Source organism: Mandrillus leucophaeus, unplaced genomic scaffold, assembly GCF_000951045.1.
Source record: "Mandrillus leucophaeus isolate KB7577 unplaced genomic scaffold, Mleu.le_1.0 Scaffold40, whole genome shotgun sequence".
NCBI classification, from domain to species: Eukaryota; Metazoa; Chordata; class Mammalia; order Primates; family Cercopithecidae; genus Mandrillus; species Mandrillus leucophaeus.
In genome coordinates this window covers 1-14,955 of record NW_012104254.1, presented here as the reverse complement: position 1 = coordinate 14,955, position 14,955 = coordinate 1, and the positions used below count along the sequence as shown (strand labels likewise).

The following is a 14,955-nucleotide window of genomic DNA, read 5'->3' as shown; positions in this document are numbered from 1 at the left end:
TACTTGATCTTGATTCTCTTTGCTTTAATGAAAAGGCTTTGTCATCAATCTTCTTTTGAGGAGGATTAACGAATGATGTTCTGGTAGGTCTTTTTTCTAGAACTCTTTTTTCTACATGTAATTTTTCAAATTCGATAATTCTATGCTTCACTTTTTCCCCCGGGTAGTATATCTCTTCACCAAGGGATTCTTCATGTGCAACGGCAGATGAATCTTTTGTATTGTAACTGTCAGAAATTCTCTCAGAGTGAATATTTGGTAAATAGTCACTTTGGGCATATTCTTGTACATTTTCCTTTTCTGATCTACCAAGTTTTCCAAAATTGTTTCCTACGTCTTTCTTAATAGTGATATCACTGAAATCATCAACAAATGGATAAACAGTACCCTCTGCTTGGTGCAGCTTTGATTTTTCACTTACATGTCTCTCTTTCCCTTCAGCCTGACATTGTATGAGTTCAGCCCTGATGGGCTTGTTGGTTTTTATGGTTCTTGAAGCACCACGCACAAATCTGGGAATTTTTTCTCTAGAAGGTACGCAACGCACCTGGTCTTTCTGGTCTATCTGCTTAATGGTCTCAAGGCTTTGAAAATAGTCCCTTACTGAATATTCTTTTACATTTGCCCAGGGAGTAAAAGGACCAACTGGATGATCATAAAAATGTGCCCTTACAGATTCTCCCTGGACTTGCACTTGCTGATCTCTGGAATATTTTCCATAAATTTCACCAATATTTTCATATTGACTATTCTCCCTACAAGTGACAGGCTCCACTGTTAGATCTGAAACACTTTCAGCTGTCCCTGAATTGTTTTCAGCAACACATTTATATTTTCCAGAATCTTGAGAACTAACATCTTTAATATATAATCGGTGGCTACAATTAACTTCTTCAAACTGAAACTTCTGATTCTGCTTTAAAAGGACTCCATTTTGAAACCATGTTACAACTGGCTGGGGCTCACCAGATATTAAACATTCAAGAATGATGGAATCCCCTTCTCTACACCTGGCATGCTTTGGCATTTCTTGTAACATTTTTGGTGGCTCATTAGTAACATCAGACAAAAATACAAATTTGTGTTTTGGTGACTGAGTAGCTTGATCTTGAGGCATTGCTTCAGGTTCTAGCTCCTCAGTTTGAAACATCTCTTTATCCTCTTCTGGGATAGGAGTAGCTGCTGTTACCTGGATTTCTACAGGAAAGGAAAGCAATTCTGTATCTCCAGAGGGAGGAACTGGTGGGTTAGTTTTTAACACGTGAAGATTTGTTTGGCCCTCTTGACTCATAGATGGGTGGGCGCCTTTTGCTTGATCAAACACCAATGCTAGCTCTTCTTCCTCATCAAAGTAGTCATGGAACACTGGGATTTTATGTGTTTTGACATCATGTTTTTGTTTTGCTTTCACTTTAAGCATACCGGTTGTTTTTACTGTTCCATATTGGTTAAATAGCACACAAGTAATAGAACCTTCATTCTGATGATGAACAGACAGAAGAGTTAATATTGAATAGTTTTCCAAAGAATGAATGATAAAGTTTTGATTACGTGGGATTGGCATGTCATTGTTATACCACGTCACGATAGGTTGAGGATATCCTTGAAAATGGCACACGAAATTACAACTGTCACCTTCATAAATTTCTTGAGATTCAATTTCTTGAAGAAATGAAGGTGGGCAACGTTGTGGGCGTTTTCGAAAAGAATTTTCAAAAAATCTCAAGTTTTCCTCCTTCTGTTCGGTTTTGAATTCATCGATTTGTGTAGAAGCAGAGAGTTGTAATTCTCTTACATCATCCTTTCTTATTCTTTCACTAGCTATTTCTTCACTTTCTTCAACATTTACAAGTGTACCAAAAGATTCGCTGGCATGTGGTGTAATAGCTTGAGACACCTTTTCAGGAGTCTCACATACTTCCTCCTTCTCACATATATTAGTGATATATGTGGGTGACTCTCCAACTGTAGTACTGGCCATAATTTCTTCCAGCTGTCCTCTTGCTTGGGTATTTTCATTTCCTAGAATTTCACCATATAAATGGTCTTTTGGTAGACTTTCTTTTGCCAATGACTCTTGGCTCATTCTTATTTCAGTCTGGAAAATTTCCTCATCAACAATAGTTTGAAAGCTTGTGGGAAGTTCCTCAGAGTCTATATTTTGATCCATTTGATTAGAAAGGCCGTGTGGATTTTGCACAATACTCTCAGCTGAATTATTTACCTTATAACTTTCAGCTAGATCAGACATAGATCTGATTTTCATGTCCTCTCTAGAGAATAGAATATCTTTATCACTAGCTTCACTTCTCAAAATTCTTGAGCTTATTTCAGTAGACGTATCTAAAAGAGATAATTTCTTTTTCTCCATTAACATTTTTCTAGCCTCCCTTAAACGTTGCAACTTCACTTGGGTCTCCCTGTCCAGAAAACTTTCACCTACATTAAGCCATCCTCTTATGTCAGATTTACTTTCTAAATATTCTTCATCATACATGTAATCTGTTTTCTTGGCAGAACTCATTGTCTTAAAATGTATAGTTCTCACCATTCCCTTTTGTTCCACATCTTGTTTTTTGTTAAAGGGAGAGCCAGTAAACCTCAGGTCAACCTTTATCCTGTCTTCTCCCCTTTCAGCTAAAGCCTCCACATTTTCATGTGTCTGTTCTGCTCTTTTCAGAAATTCTAAATATTTCTCATCTTGCCCTTTTTGGATAACAAGCAATGATGCAGTTGATTCAGCAGACCCTTCACTATTAATTGCTAGTAATCTATAACTTCCAGAATCTCTGTCTTGGACCCTTTTAATCTCTAAGCTGGAAGAGTGATGGTGTAAATCACTCTCAGCTTTTATAATCCGACGAAGACCTGTTGGAATGGGCCGACTGTTATGAAACCAAGTCATTTCTGGAGTTGGACAGGCAATTAATCTACATGTAAAAACAACTGGTTCACCCTCTAAAACATATTTAAACATAAGTTTTTGGGTAAAAGAAGGCTTAAAATATTCAGGCCAGGAGCTTGTAGATGATATTCTACTTGCATATCTTTTAGCAGCCATGGAGCTGTGGTCTATGTCTTCAGAATCTGAAAAGGCATCACGAGTATCCCTTTCTGAATGTTCAGATTCCCCCTCGGAGAATAATTCTGGAAAAAAAAAAAATAAAACCTTTTACTATTTTCCATAGAATTTGAAAAAGTTGAAAGTAAATAAAATTGCAAAATAGGAAATGAAATAAATCGCATGCTACAGATCTCACAAATCCATAGAAAAATTCACTCACCATATTTGTTCGAATAAACGCAACACCATGCTCTGTTTAAAAGATTCTGACACGAAAATCGTTCGTTGTCTGGTCTTTTCTTCAAACTGTTGAAATTTCTTCTTGAACAAGCAAAAATGCATTTCAAAATAACATGTTCCTGTGCATATTTGTTTTGAGAGCAGGAAAACTTTGTTCTTTTGATGGCTAAGTGGAAAATCTTACCTGACTTGCAGAGAGTGGAATAAACGCCCTTTCTGATTCTTTTGATTGTAGATTAAATTATTATATTTTTGAGAATTAACTATTTAAAGAGTATATGCAAGAACTATAACCATAAATAATTAGCTAAAATAAAATGAGAAGGCGTTTATTCGAACTAATACAGCCATAAAATCACAATGTTATGCAAAGAAAAGCAGGCAATAAGGATCACATAAGGCAGCTATCTGCAAGCCAGTGTAAGAGACATATCAATGTTAAAATGATGTATGTGCATGAAGTGTAAACCAGATGGGAATGTAATGTTTTCACACAACCTCAGTAAAGTAGCATTTCAATCAAAATTCATTCATGACATTGCATTCTGAGAATGACAGCTAGGTTATTGTCTATTGTTCAGTGTAATTCACTGTGATTTTGAAAACAAACTTCTACTTCATGATTTCATGCATTAAGATGACAACTTTTCCTAATACACACTTTTGGAAATGACTGCAAACATAAAGTTGAATATGGCTATAAATTTTAAATACAAAATTTTAAATTAACTTATGATAAATTACTGTGAAATGCATGTAACCATCAACATTCTAAACCAAGCATGCGACATAGTAATATATACTCTAAGAGATATATTTGTACATCTATGTCATTTTTTTTCTCAATAATACTAAGAGAAAGAAGGCAACTCAAGGATCCTATTAATCCCTTAGAATTTCTACTTAAATCTCACATCCATTATAACAATACCTTTCATTTCCATCTCAATCTCTTGTTCAATCCTCTCATGCAAAATTGATTCAGGGGCTAAAATAGAAAAACATATAAAGAGATTTTAGTTATTAATTGCGTATACTTTCTGCATCAATTCATGACTTATATGATTAAAATTTTCTTTTTATTATAATAACAGAAAACTGCATTCCCCAAATATACCAAAAAGTCCATGCCAAACAAACTATTGAGCTGATAAAACACATGGCAATGTCGACAGAAAGATTTAAAACATTTTTATTTTAGGTTCTTCATGAAATTTCCACTTTTAGTTCTATAATTCCCCATGCCTTTACATGCATTCAGAAAGCAATCTACAAACTGAAGGAATATTATTTTCTAAAAAAATGTCCTATTGACTAAACACTTGCTAAGAGATGAAATCACATTTAGAAAGAACATGCATTTTCTAAACTGCTACTTTAGCAGAGGGCTATTCTCAGTTTTTCCTGCTAGTAAATACTCCTTTGATTTGAACCACCTTTCAAACTTTAAACTATACAAAGTCCAATTACATATTAAGGAACAAAACAAAGACTTATCAAAACTGTTTTTATTACACAAGGAATATGCACAGTTTTTAGACACAATCATCTCTGGGGCAGCTGAAAGGCTGGGACTCTCGTATCACTCTGTCTTCAGTCCACGTGGTATCCTGTCAGTAGACTTGATTCCCTTGTTCTCAGTTTCTTATGGTTTTTGGCATGAAGTTAATGACAAACTTGATGTTTTCTTTGACGATTCTCTTTTTACTTCAGGGGTTGTTTTAATTTGTGACTCTTTGAGTGTTTTAATACTTTTAGTGTCTGAACCCAGAGTAATTTTTGTAAGTGCTCTGGCTTGCGATTCTTTTGCTGGGTAAGAATAAAGTTAGGGAAAGGCATAAATTAGCTGTGTTTGTAAGATTAAAAAACATGCTGAATGTGGAGAAGATGGAATGTCATTAGGATGAGAAGGAAAGGCAGCATGTTAGTCATCAAACTAATATACGATATGTCTATGTTTATTATGCACATAAGAACTGTATTCAAACAGACTTCCAGGGGTTTGACATTCCTGCTTGATCTTGGTGGATAACTCTGTAGCCTATATGAACTTATTAGGCCAAAATAAAAAAGGAACATATAAAGACTGGCCTATGTCAAATAATTAGACAACTGTGCCTGATCTTTCACTCTTCAAACACCTAAAAATATCTTATCTTTCAACTTTCTTAGGTACAAGTAAGGCAGTTGGATGTTCAAAAAATTATTTTGCTTCAAGAACACTTTAATAATATTATCCATTGGAACTCAATGAACTGGAGATCCTAGGGCAAAAGAGCCAAGCTCAAATCAATTCTGGGAATATGAAAGTCAAACACTGCACTATAGCACTAGATTCTTTAGGAACTGATTTAATAGATCTAATCTACATTTCTCCCACCTTCACAAGACAGCCAACTCCCAATTACATTTCCGAAAAAGTTGTCACACTGTCACCTACAAAACTTGCAGACAACACCTCCAAATAAATAGTCACTCTGTGTGATTACTGTGCTAGCCAGCAGCTGCAGTGAAATTGAGGGTCAACTCTCTGGCTGGTGGAATTTTCTATCTAATTTACATAACTAAACCTCAGTTCTTGAGATATTGCCTTTGCAGGCTGTGGTGACAGAATGAGATAGAGCTTTAGAACAAAATCTCATTAAGAAAGAATAAGACCTCCTTTTGGTGAGCAGGTGTTGCAGAAAAATTATATGAATCAACGAACCATATTCTCTGTACTGGGTAGGAAGAAAGGCCACTGTTTCAAAATTCTGTGCAGAGATGACTGTGCACCTCCATAGCACTGCCCCCTTTTCATCCTTAACACCACTATGGCCAGGATCAGGGAGGAACTTGAGGCCAGAGCTTTCCACAGACCCCTGGAGATGCCTGAACTTCTCCCACCACCTTCCTTCCATGAGACTCAGTGGAGCTGTTTTGCCTACAGGCACACAACACAGGCTTATAGCACCTGAAAAATATTTTTCTCATTTCATTAATATCCAAAAGGAAAGATCATCGATAAGAGGAAGAAGTTATCACTTGCCCAGACAAGTTTATTCCTGCTCTTCCAGACATGATGGAGAATCAAGCCCAATAATGACAAAAATTGTGATCTTGCCATGAGAAAATTCTACAATTCCAGGAGGATTTTAAGCCTGTAAAAGCAGCATCATTTATGGAGTAATATCTAGAGACTTCTAATTTTGGTCCAGAGAGAGCCTTGTTATTTTCAGCACCCAATTTTCTATTTTTCTTTTTTGGAGATGGAGTCTAGCTCTGTTGCCCAGGCTGGAGTGCAGTGACCCTATTTTGGCTCATTGCAACCACTGCCTCCTGGGTTCAAGCAATTCTCCTGCCTCAGCCTCCTGAGTAGTTGGGATTACAGGAATGCACCAACATGCCTGGCTAATTTGTGTATTTTTAGTAGAGATGGGGTTTCACCATATTAGCCTGACTGGTCTCGAACTCCTGACCTCAAGTGATCTGGCTGCCTCGGCCTCCCAAAGTGCTGGGATTACAGGCATAAGCCACTGTACTTGGTCCCAATTTTCTATTTTCATGGCCCCTTTGTAAACAACTAGAACCTCCAGATGTGAAAATGAAGAGGAGATAAGAATTGTTGAACCTCTTACTTTAAAACAATTAAACTGAAATTTACCACAGTATCCGGCACAATAATAAATACCCAATAAATACTTCTCAGACTACAACATTTTAACTTTGCTACACTTTCTTGGTGGCGCATTGGTAAATATTAGAAAATGCAGCATATAGGAAATAAGCCTTTGCTTCTCGAATCTACGTTTAAAAATTAAACTTTCTGAATCTAGACTGGCAAGTTAAATTTTCAGGATAATCATGGTCATTGACTTGGCTGACTTTCAGAAGTCATTTATGAATATGGTGCTAGTTTAGATATATTCTAATTAATATATTCATTGATTGAATTTGCACGGCAGAAAAGCTGCATAAAGCAATGAGGATGACATGAAGCAAGTCATAGCTAAAAATCAATTAACCACCTTCTACACTTAGTACTGCTGATGTTGTCCTCTCTCCACAGTCATTGTGTACAATGCAGCTGTATAGTCCTTGGTCTGCCAGCTGAACTTTACATATGGTAAGAAACTGAATATTTCCATTTTGTGATTGCTTCAGTCTCTCGGATTCCTCTATCTTTGCACCTTCATGAGTCCAGGTTACATCAATGAAAGAATCGTCTTTTAAAACACACAGGAATTGAGCCGTATCACCACACTTTACAGTGATGTCCTGAAGATGCAGGAGAATCTTGGGCGCCTCACCTGTGGACTCTTCGGCACATTCCTTAGATAGCTCAGTGCTTTCTGCAATTTCTGAAAGGGATGCAGTATGGCGCAACTGTATATCTTGAATGGATGCAGCTGTGTGGATGGAACTTTGAGATACACTTTCAAAAACCTGCACTTCATATTCATATGATGATCCTTGATATGACTTAATATCCTTTTGAGATATTTTGCTGTCCTCCTTTGTGAAAGAGGAATCTGCCACTGCCTGGGACTTGGTGGACTCTCTTACATCTTTCCCAGAACTTTGCCTATCTAGGGCTTGCACTGTATAATCAAGTGACAAGAAAAAGAAAAGAATATTAAGATCTAAGCTTTGTCACTTGCCCATGTTAGTAACACAAAATGGCATGGAAGATGAAGATGAAAGACATAATTGTCACGTGGAAGCAGCATGCCAGATGCAGTATGATCTAGATGTCAGGATCACACAAAAGAAAATTCATTCCCAGTGATTCCGTGATGAGTGGTTGATGAAGGCTCATGCAGATGCCATATAGTATCTGGTTCCTTCTTTCTGTTGTCATTTCAGCTATCCAAAGTGACCCAGTCTCTCTTTCTCTCTCTCACTGTAGCTGACTATATTTGGGGTAGCATTTGCTCTCCGTCCACTGTATGCTTTATAAGTAATACTCAGCAAATAGATAATTTAATGATGCAATGATACAATGTTGCTTAGAAGAGTAAAGAAGCCAAGCAAAGATGGTGCCTAATAAAATCATTACTGGTTCTCTGGGGCATAGAACAGATACTCCAGTGAAATTTAAAGTGTGTAGGTTAACCCATAATTGAAGTCCTAAGGGAAGTTATTGCATGTTATTTTATTAGTAAGTTATGGACTGACCACAGTATGCAATAAAACAAACAACAGAGACTCTCATTAGTAACAGTGGGACTGAGAGGTATACAGCAAATCAAAGTCCTTGAAGCAAGATGGGCTTTACCTGTTGGAGTCACTGTGAGTGTAGCTGCACAAGTGGCTTCCCCAGCACTATTGGTTGCTTTGCAAGAGTACTGCCCAGCATGCTCTGAGTAAGCATCAACTATAAGCATTAAAGCCATGCCTGTGGACTCCTCAAAATGGAAAACTACATCTTTTGTTGGTAGAATTAGCTGCTGGTTACGAAACCATTGGATTTCTGGCTTGGGAATGCCAGAAACCCTCGCATGAAATCTGACTGTCTCCCCGCTGTGCACCCTGAGGCTTGACAGAGGCTGGATGAAGCTGGGCTTTTGGCCAAGGGGCTCCTTCTTAAATGAAACTGATAAAGAGACATGCCATTGGGAGTTTGATGTATGTTCTTCAAATTTGCTAAATCCTGAAAAGAAGCATACCAATTTTTAATGTCTTACCTTGCATTGAAACCAGAACTTATTTGGAGTTGTCTACAGATTTGTCACAAATTCCAATAATGGACTAGAATTCATTCCAATCCTAATGCCTTGTCCTTGTATATCACTATTGATTCAAAGTCACACAAGTTCCCTTCCATTTCCCAGAGAAGCAAGCTGAGACATGAATGGACTAAGGAACTTCACTACATTGTTCATGAAGGCAATAGTGGAGTATCCACCAGGGTTCAGGTATTCTTTTCTTTCTTCCTCTGGTTGTAAAGTCAACTTTTTTATTTTATAAACCACTTTAAATTCATTATTTAACAAACATCTAGTTACAGTTAATGCATAAAGTTAAGAAAAAAATAGAAGTTTCTCTAAATCTTTGTGTATTTGTATGTACTTAATACTACATAGACTGTATTTGCTAAGGAAAAATAGTCCCACTATATAAAAATGCTATCCTTGTTTGAATCAAAGTCCCCGTGTTACTGAGGAAGTGTTTCTGATTACAGTTTAAGAGCCCTAACTCAGAGAAATGTTAAACCACTTTAGGACTGCACTCCTTAACACTCAGACATTCTTGAAAGGAGGGTGAATATAACTCGCTGGTGTATAGACCTGAAATGGTCTAGCTTTTGTGAAATCAAAATTGTGTCAGCACGATAGGAGGATAACACTCTTAGATGTTTTTAAAATATAATTTTTATCTTAGCCAATTGAGAAAACAAATCTACCTATTTCTTCAGCATATTTTGCCCCCTTCTGATTCATGCTGATCAGGAAGCATGACAGCTGGTGACAGCAGCAATACATTACAAATTGTTACAGAGAAAAAGCGGGGCCAAATGAAACATGATGGTCTATGATTCACAATGAAAAGTGGTAAAGGAGAAACGAGAACATGGCATATAACATGGAAATAATTAGTTGAATTAGAAGAGAATGGTAGGAACAACGATGATTTACATGAACTCTTGAGTAATTGTTACAGACATTGTAAGATTCGATCTATATTTAAATGGGGTTCTGAAATTTGTTTTACTTTACCTTCCAGACTTAGGTTGGCTGTGCTTGACACTTGGCCTACAGCATTACTAGCAACAAACGTGTAAGTTCCTTCATCTTCTGGATAAGCTTCGGCAATTTCCAGTTGGTAAGTGTCTTCAAATTGAGTCATTCTAAAGAACCGAGATGGCTTGATTTTCTTGTCTTTGCTGTACCAAGACACTTTTAGATCTACAACAAAAAAGAAGAGATACTTCAACCACAAAAACGAGTGGATTTTTGAAATTTACCTGTAAACACTATGTTAATAATACTAGTGCCTACATTTCATATTTGACTTAATAACATGATACTTTTCTCTGGGCATGCCATATCTACTATTATTAAATGATTTCCTTTCATCTTCAAGAAGGAAGTATGATGATAGAAAAATATAGCTTGTCCTATGGTTGAACTGGTTGTAATGTTTAAAATGATAGAATTTCAGTTACATTCTCTTTAGACATTTGCATGTCATACAGCAGAAGCAGGGACAAGATTTTGACATATTCAGCCACTTTGAGGAAAAGACAATCCTGAGAATAGTCATCATGAAAGGTTTGATCTGGGCTTGTAGCTGCCTTCTGGGACAGGAAGTGAGAAAAATCTCCACTTTTGGTTTGCAGAAAGATCAATCAAAAAGAGAGCTGAGAAGATCAAGATATGAAAAGTCTAAAATAGATAACTTTGAAGGCTGTAGAAAAAAAAATCTCTGTCTTTGTTACTGATGAGCAAAAGGTTTCAGTATGCAGTATATATGGCAAAAAATAATTGTACAGAAAATAATTTTTTAAATAAAGAGGGTGATTTATGGTATTTGAGCATCTTAGATACATTTGACTCTTTTCAGAGTGGCAGTTATAAGACATTATAATAAAGCTAGCTATTTCTATATAAGGATTTGAACCATCTTAAAATAATAGAAAGTAAAAACCCAAATTACAGGTAAAGTAGCACGTTATTGTGTTGTAATAATTGGAGGTGATATGCACTTTAATTTTAGTTAATTGTTTGAATAGCCAAAATCAAAGCCATCTTGTTTTTGGAGCATAGTCACTATACCTCTTCTTTGTCTCAATACCATCCAAGATGATCTTCTCATAGTCCAATCATCTAGCATTTGTCTGCATTTTAATGCCAATACTTGCTATAAAATTTACTGCCCTTCCCATGATGGTAGTTGTGTATAAATGGCAGGTTCTCCTCTTACAGTAACAAATCTGTTCAGTTCCTTAGATAGCAAGGTAAAGTAGAAAACGAAATCCTGCCCAGGCGTGGTGGTTCACGCCTGTAATCCCAGCACTTTGGGAGACTGAGGTGGGCAGATCACAAGGTCAGGAGTTCGAGACCAGCCTGACCAATATGGTGAAACCTTGTCTTTACTGAAAATACAAAAATTAGCCAGGCGTGGTGGTGCATGCCTATAATACCAGCTACTCAGGAGGCTCACGCAGGAGAATCGCTTGAACCCAGGATGGGGAGGTTGCAGTGAGCCAAGATCTTGCCACTGCACTCCAGCCTGGGCGACAGAGCAAGACTCCGTCAAAAAAAAAAAAAAAAAGAAAGAAAGAAAAAGAAAATGAAATATTGACACTACAACTTGTCAGCTGTGTGACCTTGGAAATGTCGTTTAAGCTTTCTGGATTTAGTCTTTTCATTTGTAAAATGGCATGCATAATGATTTATGGGCTATTCATTGCGTATAATTGCTGTGAGAATTAAATGATACAACACACATGAAATGGCTTTATAAGCCACTGGCACAAGTCAGTCATTACAGCAAGAATGTCTAACATCACAGATGGAAGCAACAGTGTCTTCAATAACATGCCAAAAGACAGGTCCATGTGATATAACATGAAACACCACCCCTATTTGGTTTGTGTGAAGGTGTGTATATGTGTGTGTGTGTGTGTGTGTGTGTGTGTGTGTGTGTGTGTGTGAGATCATCAATGGCAAGGGAAGGATGAATAGTTTGGTACATCCTCTTACAAGGTTCTCTGCTTATTTCTACTGACAGCTTCTTCCTTTGGTGAGCTGAATGAGGCATCAGGATACACATGAACTGCCACTGGACGAGAACTGCATGCAGTAAGTGAGTTAACAGGTGAAACCTTTCGTGGTAGTGGACTTGGTGCTTGTGACTGTGATGCCATGATCTGCGTTAGTCATAAGCCTCTTGCGGCTTCTTTGAGGCCATTCTTCTCCCATATTACTACTTCTACAATCCCTCCCTTCTCTCTCCTGCCTCCTCTGGCTGAAGTCCTAGTCCACACTCTCCAGGCCTATTGTAATAACCTCTCCCGAGTTCCTGACTGCCAGTCTTGCCTCCCACATCTGTCCATTCCTTCTTTCCCTATCACAGTATCGTTTCTAAAAAGCAAACCTGATCATGGTACCTGGGGGCTTAAAAATCCTTCAGTGTCTCCTAAATGTAAACAAGATCAATTCCAAAATCTTCAGCATAGAATATCAAAAACTTTAGCACGGGCTTTGCCGTATTATCCAGTCTTCTCACCTGCTCATGATATCACTTAAACCAACTGTACTTAAACCACTCGCTTCTAACACACGACGCATTATTGCAAGTTTTGATGACTTGGAGATGTTGTTTTCTCATCATAAGATCCCACTGTGTTCGATGATCCTACTTATTTTTCAATGCTCAGTTCACACATCTTTCTCTGGCTCTCTCCCAGACAGAGAATGATGAGGAAGTGGGCCTGTTAATAGCACTTAAAACCTTGGGATCTAGTTGTGTGCATGCATCTCCTCACCTACATATTGAGCTCCTTAAAGCAAGAGCAAGATCTGCACCCCAGCACCTAAGGTAATGTCTCAATAGCAGGGAAACAATAAATGGTAGAATAAAAATTGCACAGATGCTTAAATGAATAACAGACAACATCAGTGCTAGATTAATTATTCACCATTTTGTTTAGCTAGCTGTCACTCTGTAACCCTCCAAATGACACTGACTCATCATCTGTAGAATAAACAGCAAAAAACTAGCTTTTTTACGTTTTAAGATTCTGCTTTTCCAAATTGCTCCTCTACCAGTAGGTGGCACTGGAGACCTTCAATAGGTAACATTTTCACTGTTAGAAACAGCCCCTGGTTGCTCAGGCCCACGTTTCATGCTTCAGAAAGTACTGCATCGCCAAAAAGCATGGAAAAGGGGCTTCTGAAGACTCCCAATTTCTTTTCAATTTGTGGAAAGCAGGCCTACACTTACTTAAGGCAATACGTGGCCAGAGGAAGTTGTGTAAATATTTTTAGTTCCAGTGGCATGAAACTCTGTGAGTTGGTGAGTTTTTGAAAGAGCATTTTATTTAATGAATTTAATTTCTTTCATATGGAAAACAAATTTACAAGAGGGTGCTAAAACCACTATATGTGTATAAATATTACCACACATAGGACGTTAATGATCTTCTGAGTTTACAAAGCCTATTCAAACTTTAAAAACATTGGTTATGCAGAAAAGATAGTGAAGTTTTTCTCTTTCTACCCCAATTGGTGTCTTGTAGAGTGCTTCAGGTGTATTTCTGCAACACTTTAAAGGCAATACTACCATATGTTAATATGTTATAGACTTAAAAGCACTATACCAATATAGTTAAGACAAATATTACTACTTTGAATGATGTATATATATGTTTATATTTAAAAAATTCCTCTAAAAATTAAATAAATGGATAATGTATTTAGTGTAGCTTTAGTGAATTTGCTTTTAAAATATATTTTTATTATTGTGTTAGTAGGATATTATCAAATCAGTCTTCATTTATTAATATTTAGTATTTCTTGAACACTATCCCTCAAGTATACAGTCCATGGTATTTGTCCATACTGGTCACCCAATACATTGATGTTTATATAATTCCTCTCTATGGCTATAATAAAATGAATGTATTGACCCCAGTTATTTGGCAGCCATGGCTATAGGTGCTTTACATACATTATATCTTTTAATTATGCTCATACAATCAAATAGGTCTATTGGATTTCTAGATCACAATCTCCATTTCTGAGGAGGAAATAATCAGGTCAGAAGACCAACTGAAGTACTAACCTGTTCAGAAAAATAAATCTTGACAAGGTAGATATTGGATTATAAACTAATGGGAGAAGCACAATAAACAAAACAATACAACTTTGCAATTACTTTTGCATCAGCCTATTAAAAGTACTGGGAGATGCCCAAGCTTTGAGAGTTTCCCTTTGGCTGGTGGTATACAAAAGCCAAGAAAATTAGAGAGTGATTTTCATTTGGGATAAAGGGATCATACATTCATTTGATTTATCTTGTTTCTATCTGAGACAAGATATCTATCAATTGTGATTACAGACAATCAATTATGACTTGAAGTGGTTCTACATATATTGTCTCATTCTACCAAGGTCAGATTCCTGGGATGAGGAAAGCGGCTGGTGGTACTTGAGAAGCATGCCCCAATTAAAAATGGTGGCAGCTGACTCTCATTGATTACTCTATGATGGGCACTGTGCTATGTGCTGACTTGAGTTACCTAACTTAATCTTGATAATAATCTTAAGTGTTTGGTAACAGTCATTTAACCATCATTAATTTGTCCAGTCAACAATTACCTATGGAGTATCTACTATGTATCAGGTGATATTCTAGGGCAACGATCCACTCTTGTTTTCATAGAGCTTACCTTCTACCAGGTACTATTTTTCAGATGCCAAATTCTAGGTACTAAAACAGAATTCCTAGCCTTATAAAATATATTTTCTAGAATTGAATGCAATAGTTTACTCAATGTATTCATGAGAGAAAGAGAACCAGAGAAATGATATATTTGCCTAAGGTCACATATTGAAGGCAAGATTCAAATTCAGCATCTTTGACCATAAAGCCCCGACTTCTGACCACTATAGGATATTGTCTTCCAAAGGATACCTTTCACACAAGCATTTTCCATAGACTGA

The 14,955-nt window shown here is 37.0% G+C and overlaps 2 protein-coding genes across 2 annotated transcripts in view; both read right to left on the bottom strand.

Moving 5' to 3' along the window:
- Positions 1–1,330, bottom strand: part of LOC105548088 (titin) — a 222,251-nt gene extending 220,921 nt beyond the window's left edge. The window contains exon 1 of the mRNA XM_011991956.1: positions 4–1,330. Within this exon, the coding sequence (XP_011847346.1) occupies positions 4–1,291 (1,288 nt within the window). The 5' untranslated portion in view covers positions 1,292–1,330. The remainder of the gene's footprint in view (positions 1–3) is intronic.
- A 145-nt stretch (positions 1,331–1,475) lies between these two features.
- Positions 1,476–12,155, bottom strand: LOC105548087 (muscle M-line assembly protein unc-89-like). Its single transcript, XM_011991955.1, has 5 exons — positions 12,014–12,155; positions 10,003–10,191; positions 4,236–4,292; positions 1,552–3,147; positions 1,476–1,480 (listed from the first exon to the last, which is right to left on the bottom strand). The coding sequence occupies exons 1-5, from the start codon at positions 12,153–12,155 to the stop codon at positions 1,476–1,478; spliced, it is 1,989 nt and encodes a 662-aa protein (XP_011847345.1).
- Between the last annotated feature and the right edge of the window lie 2,800 nt (positions 12,156–14,955).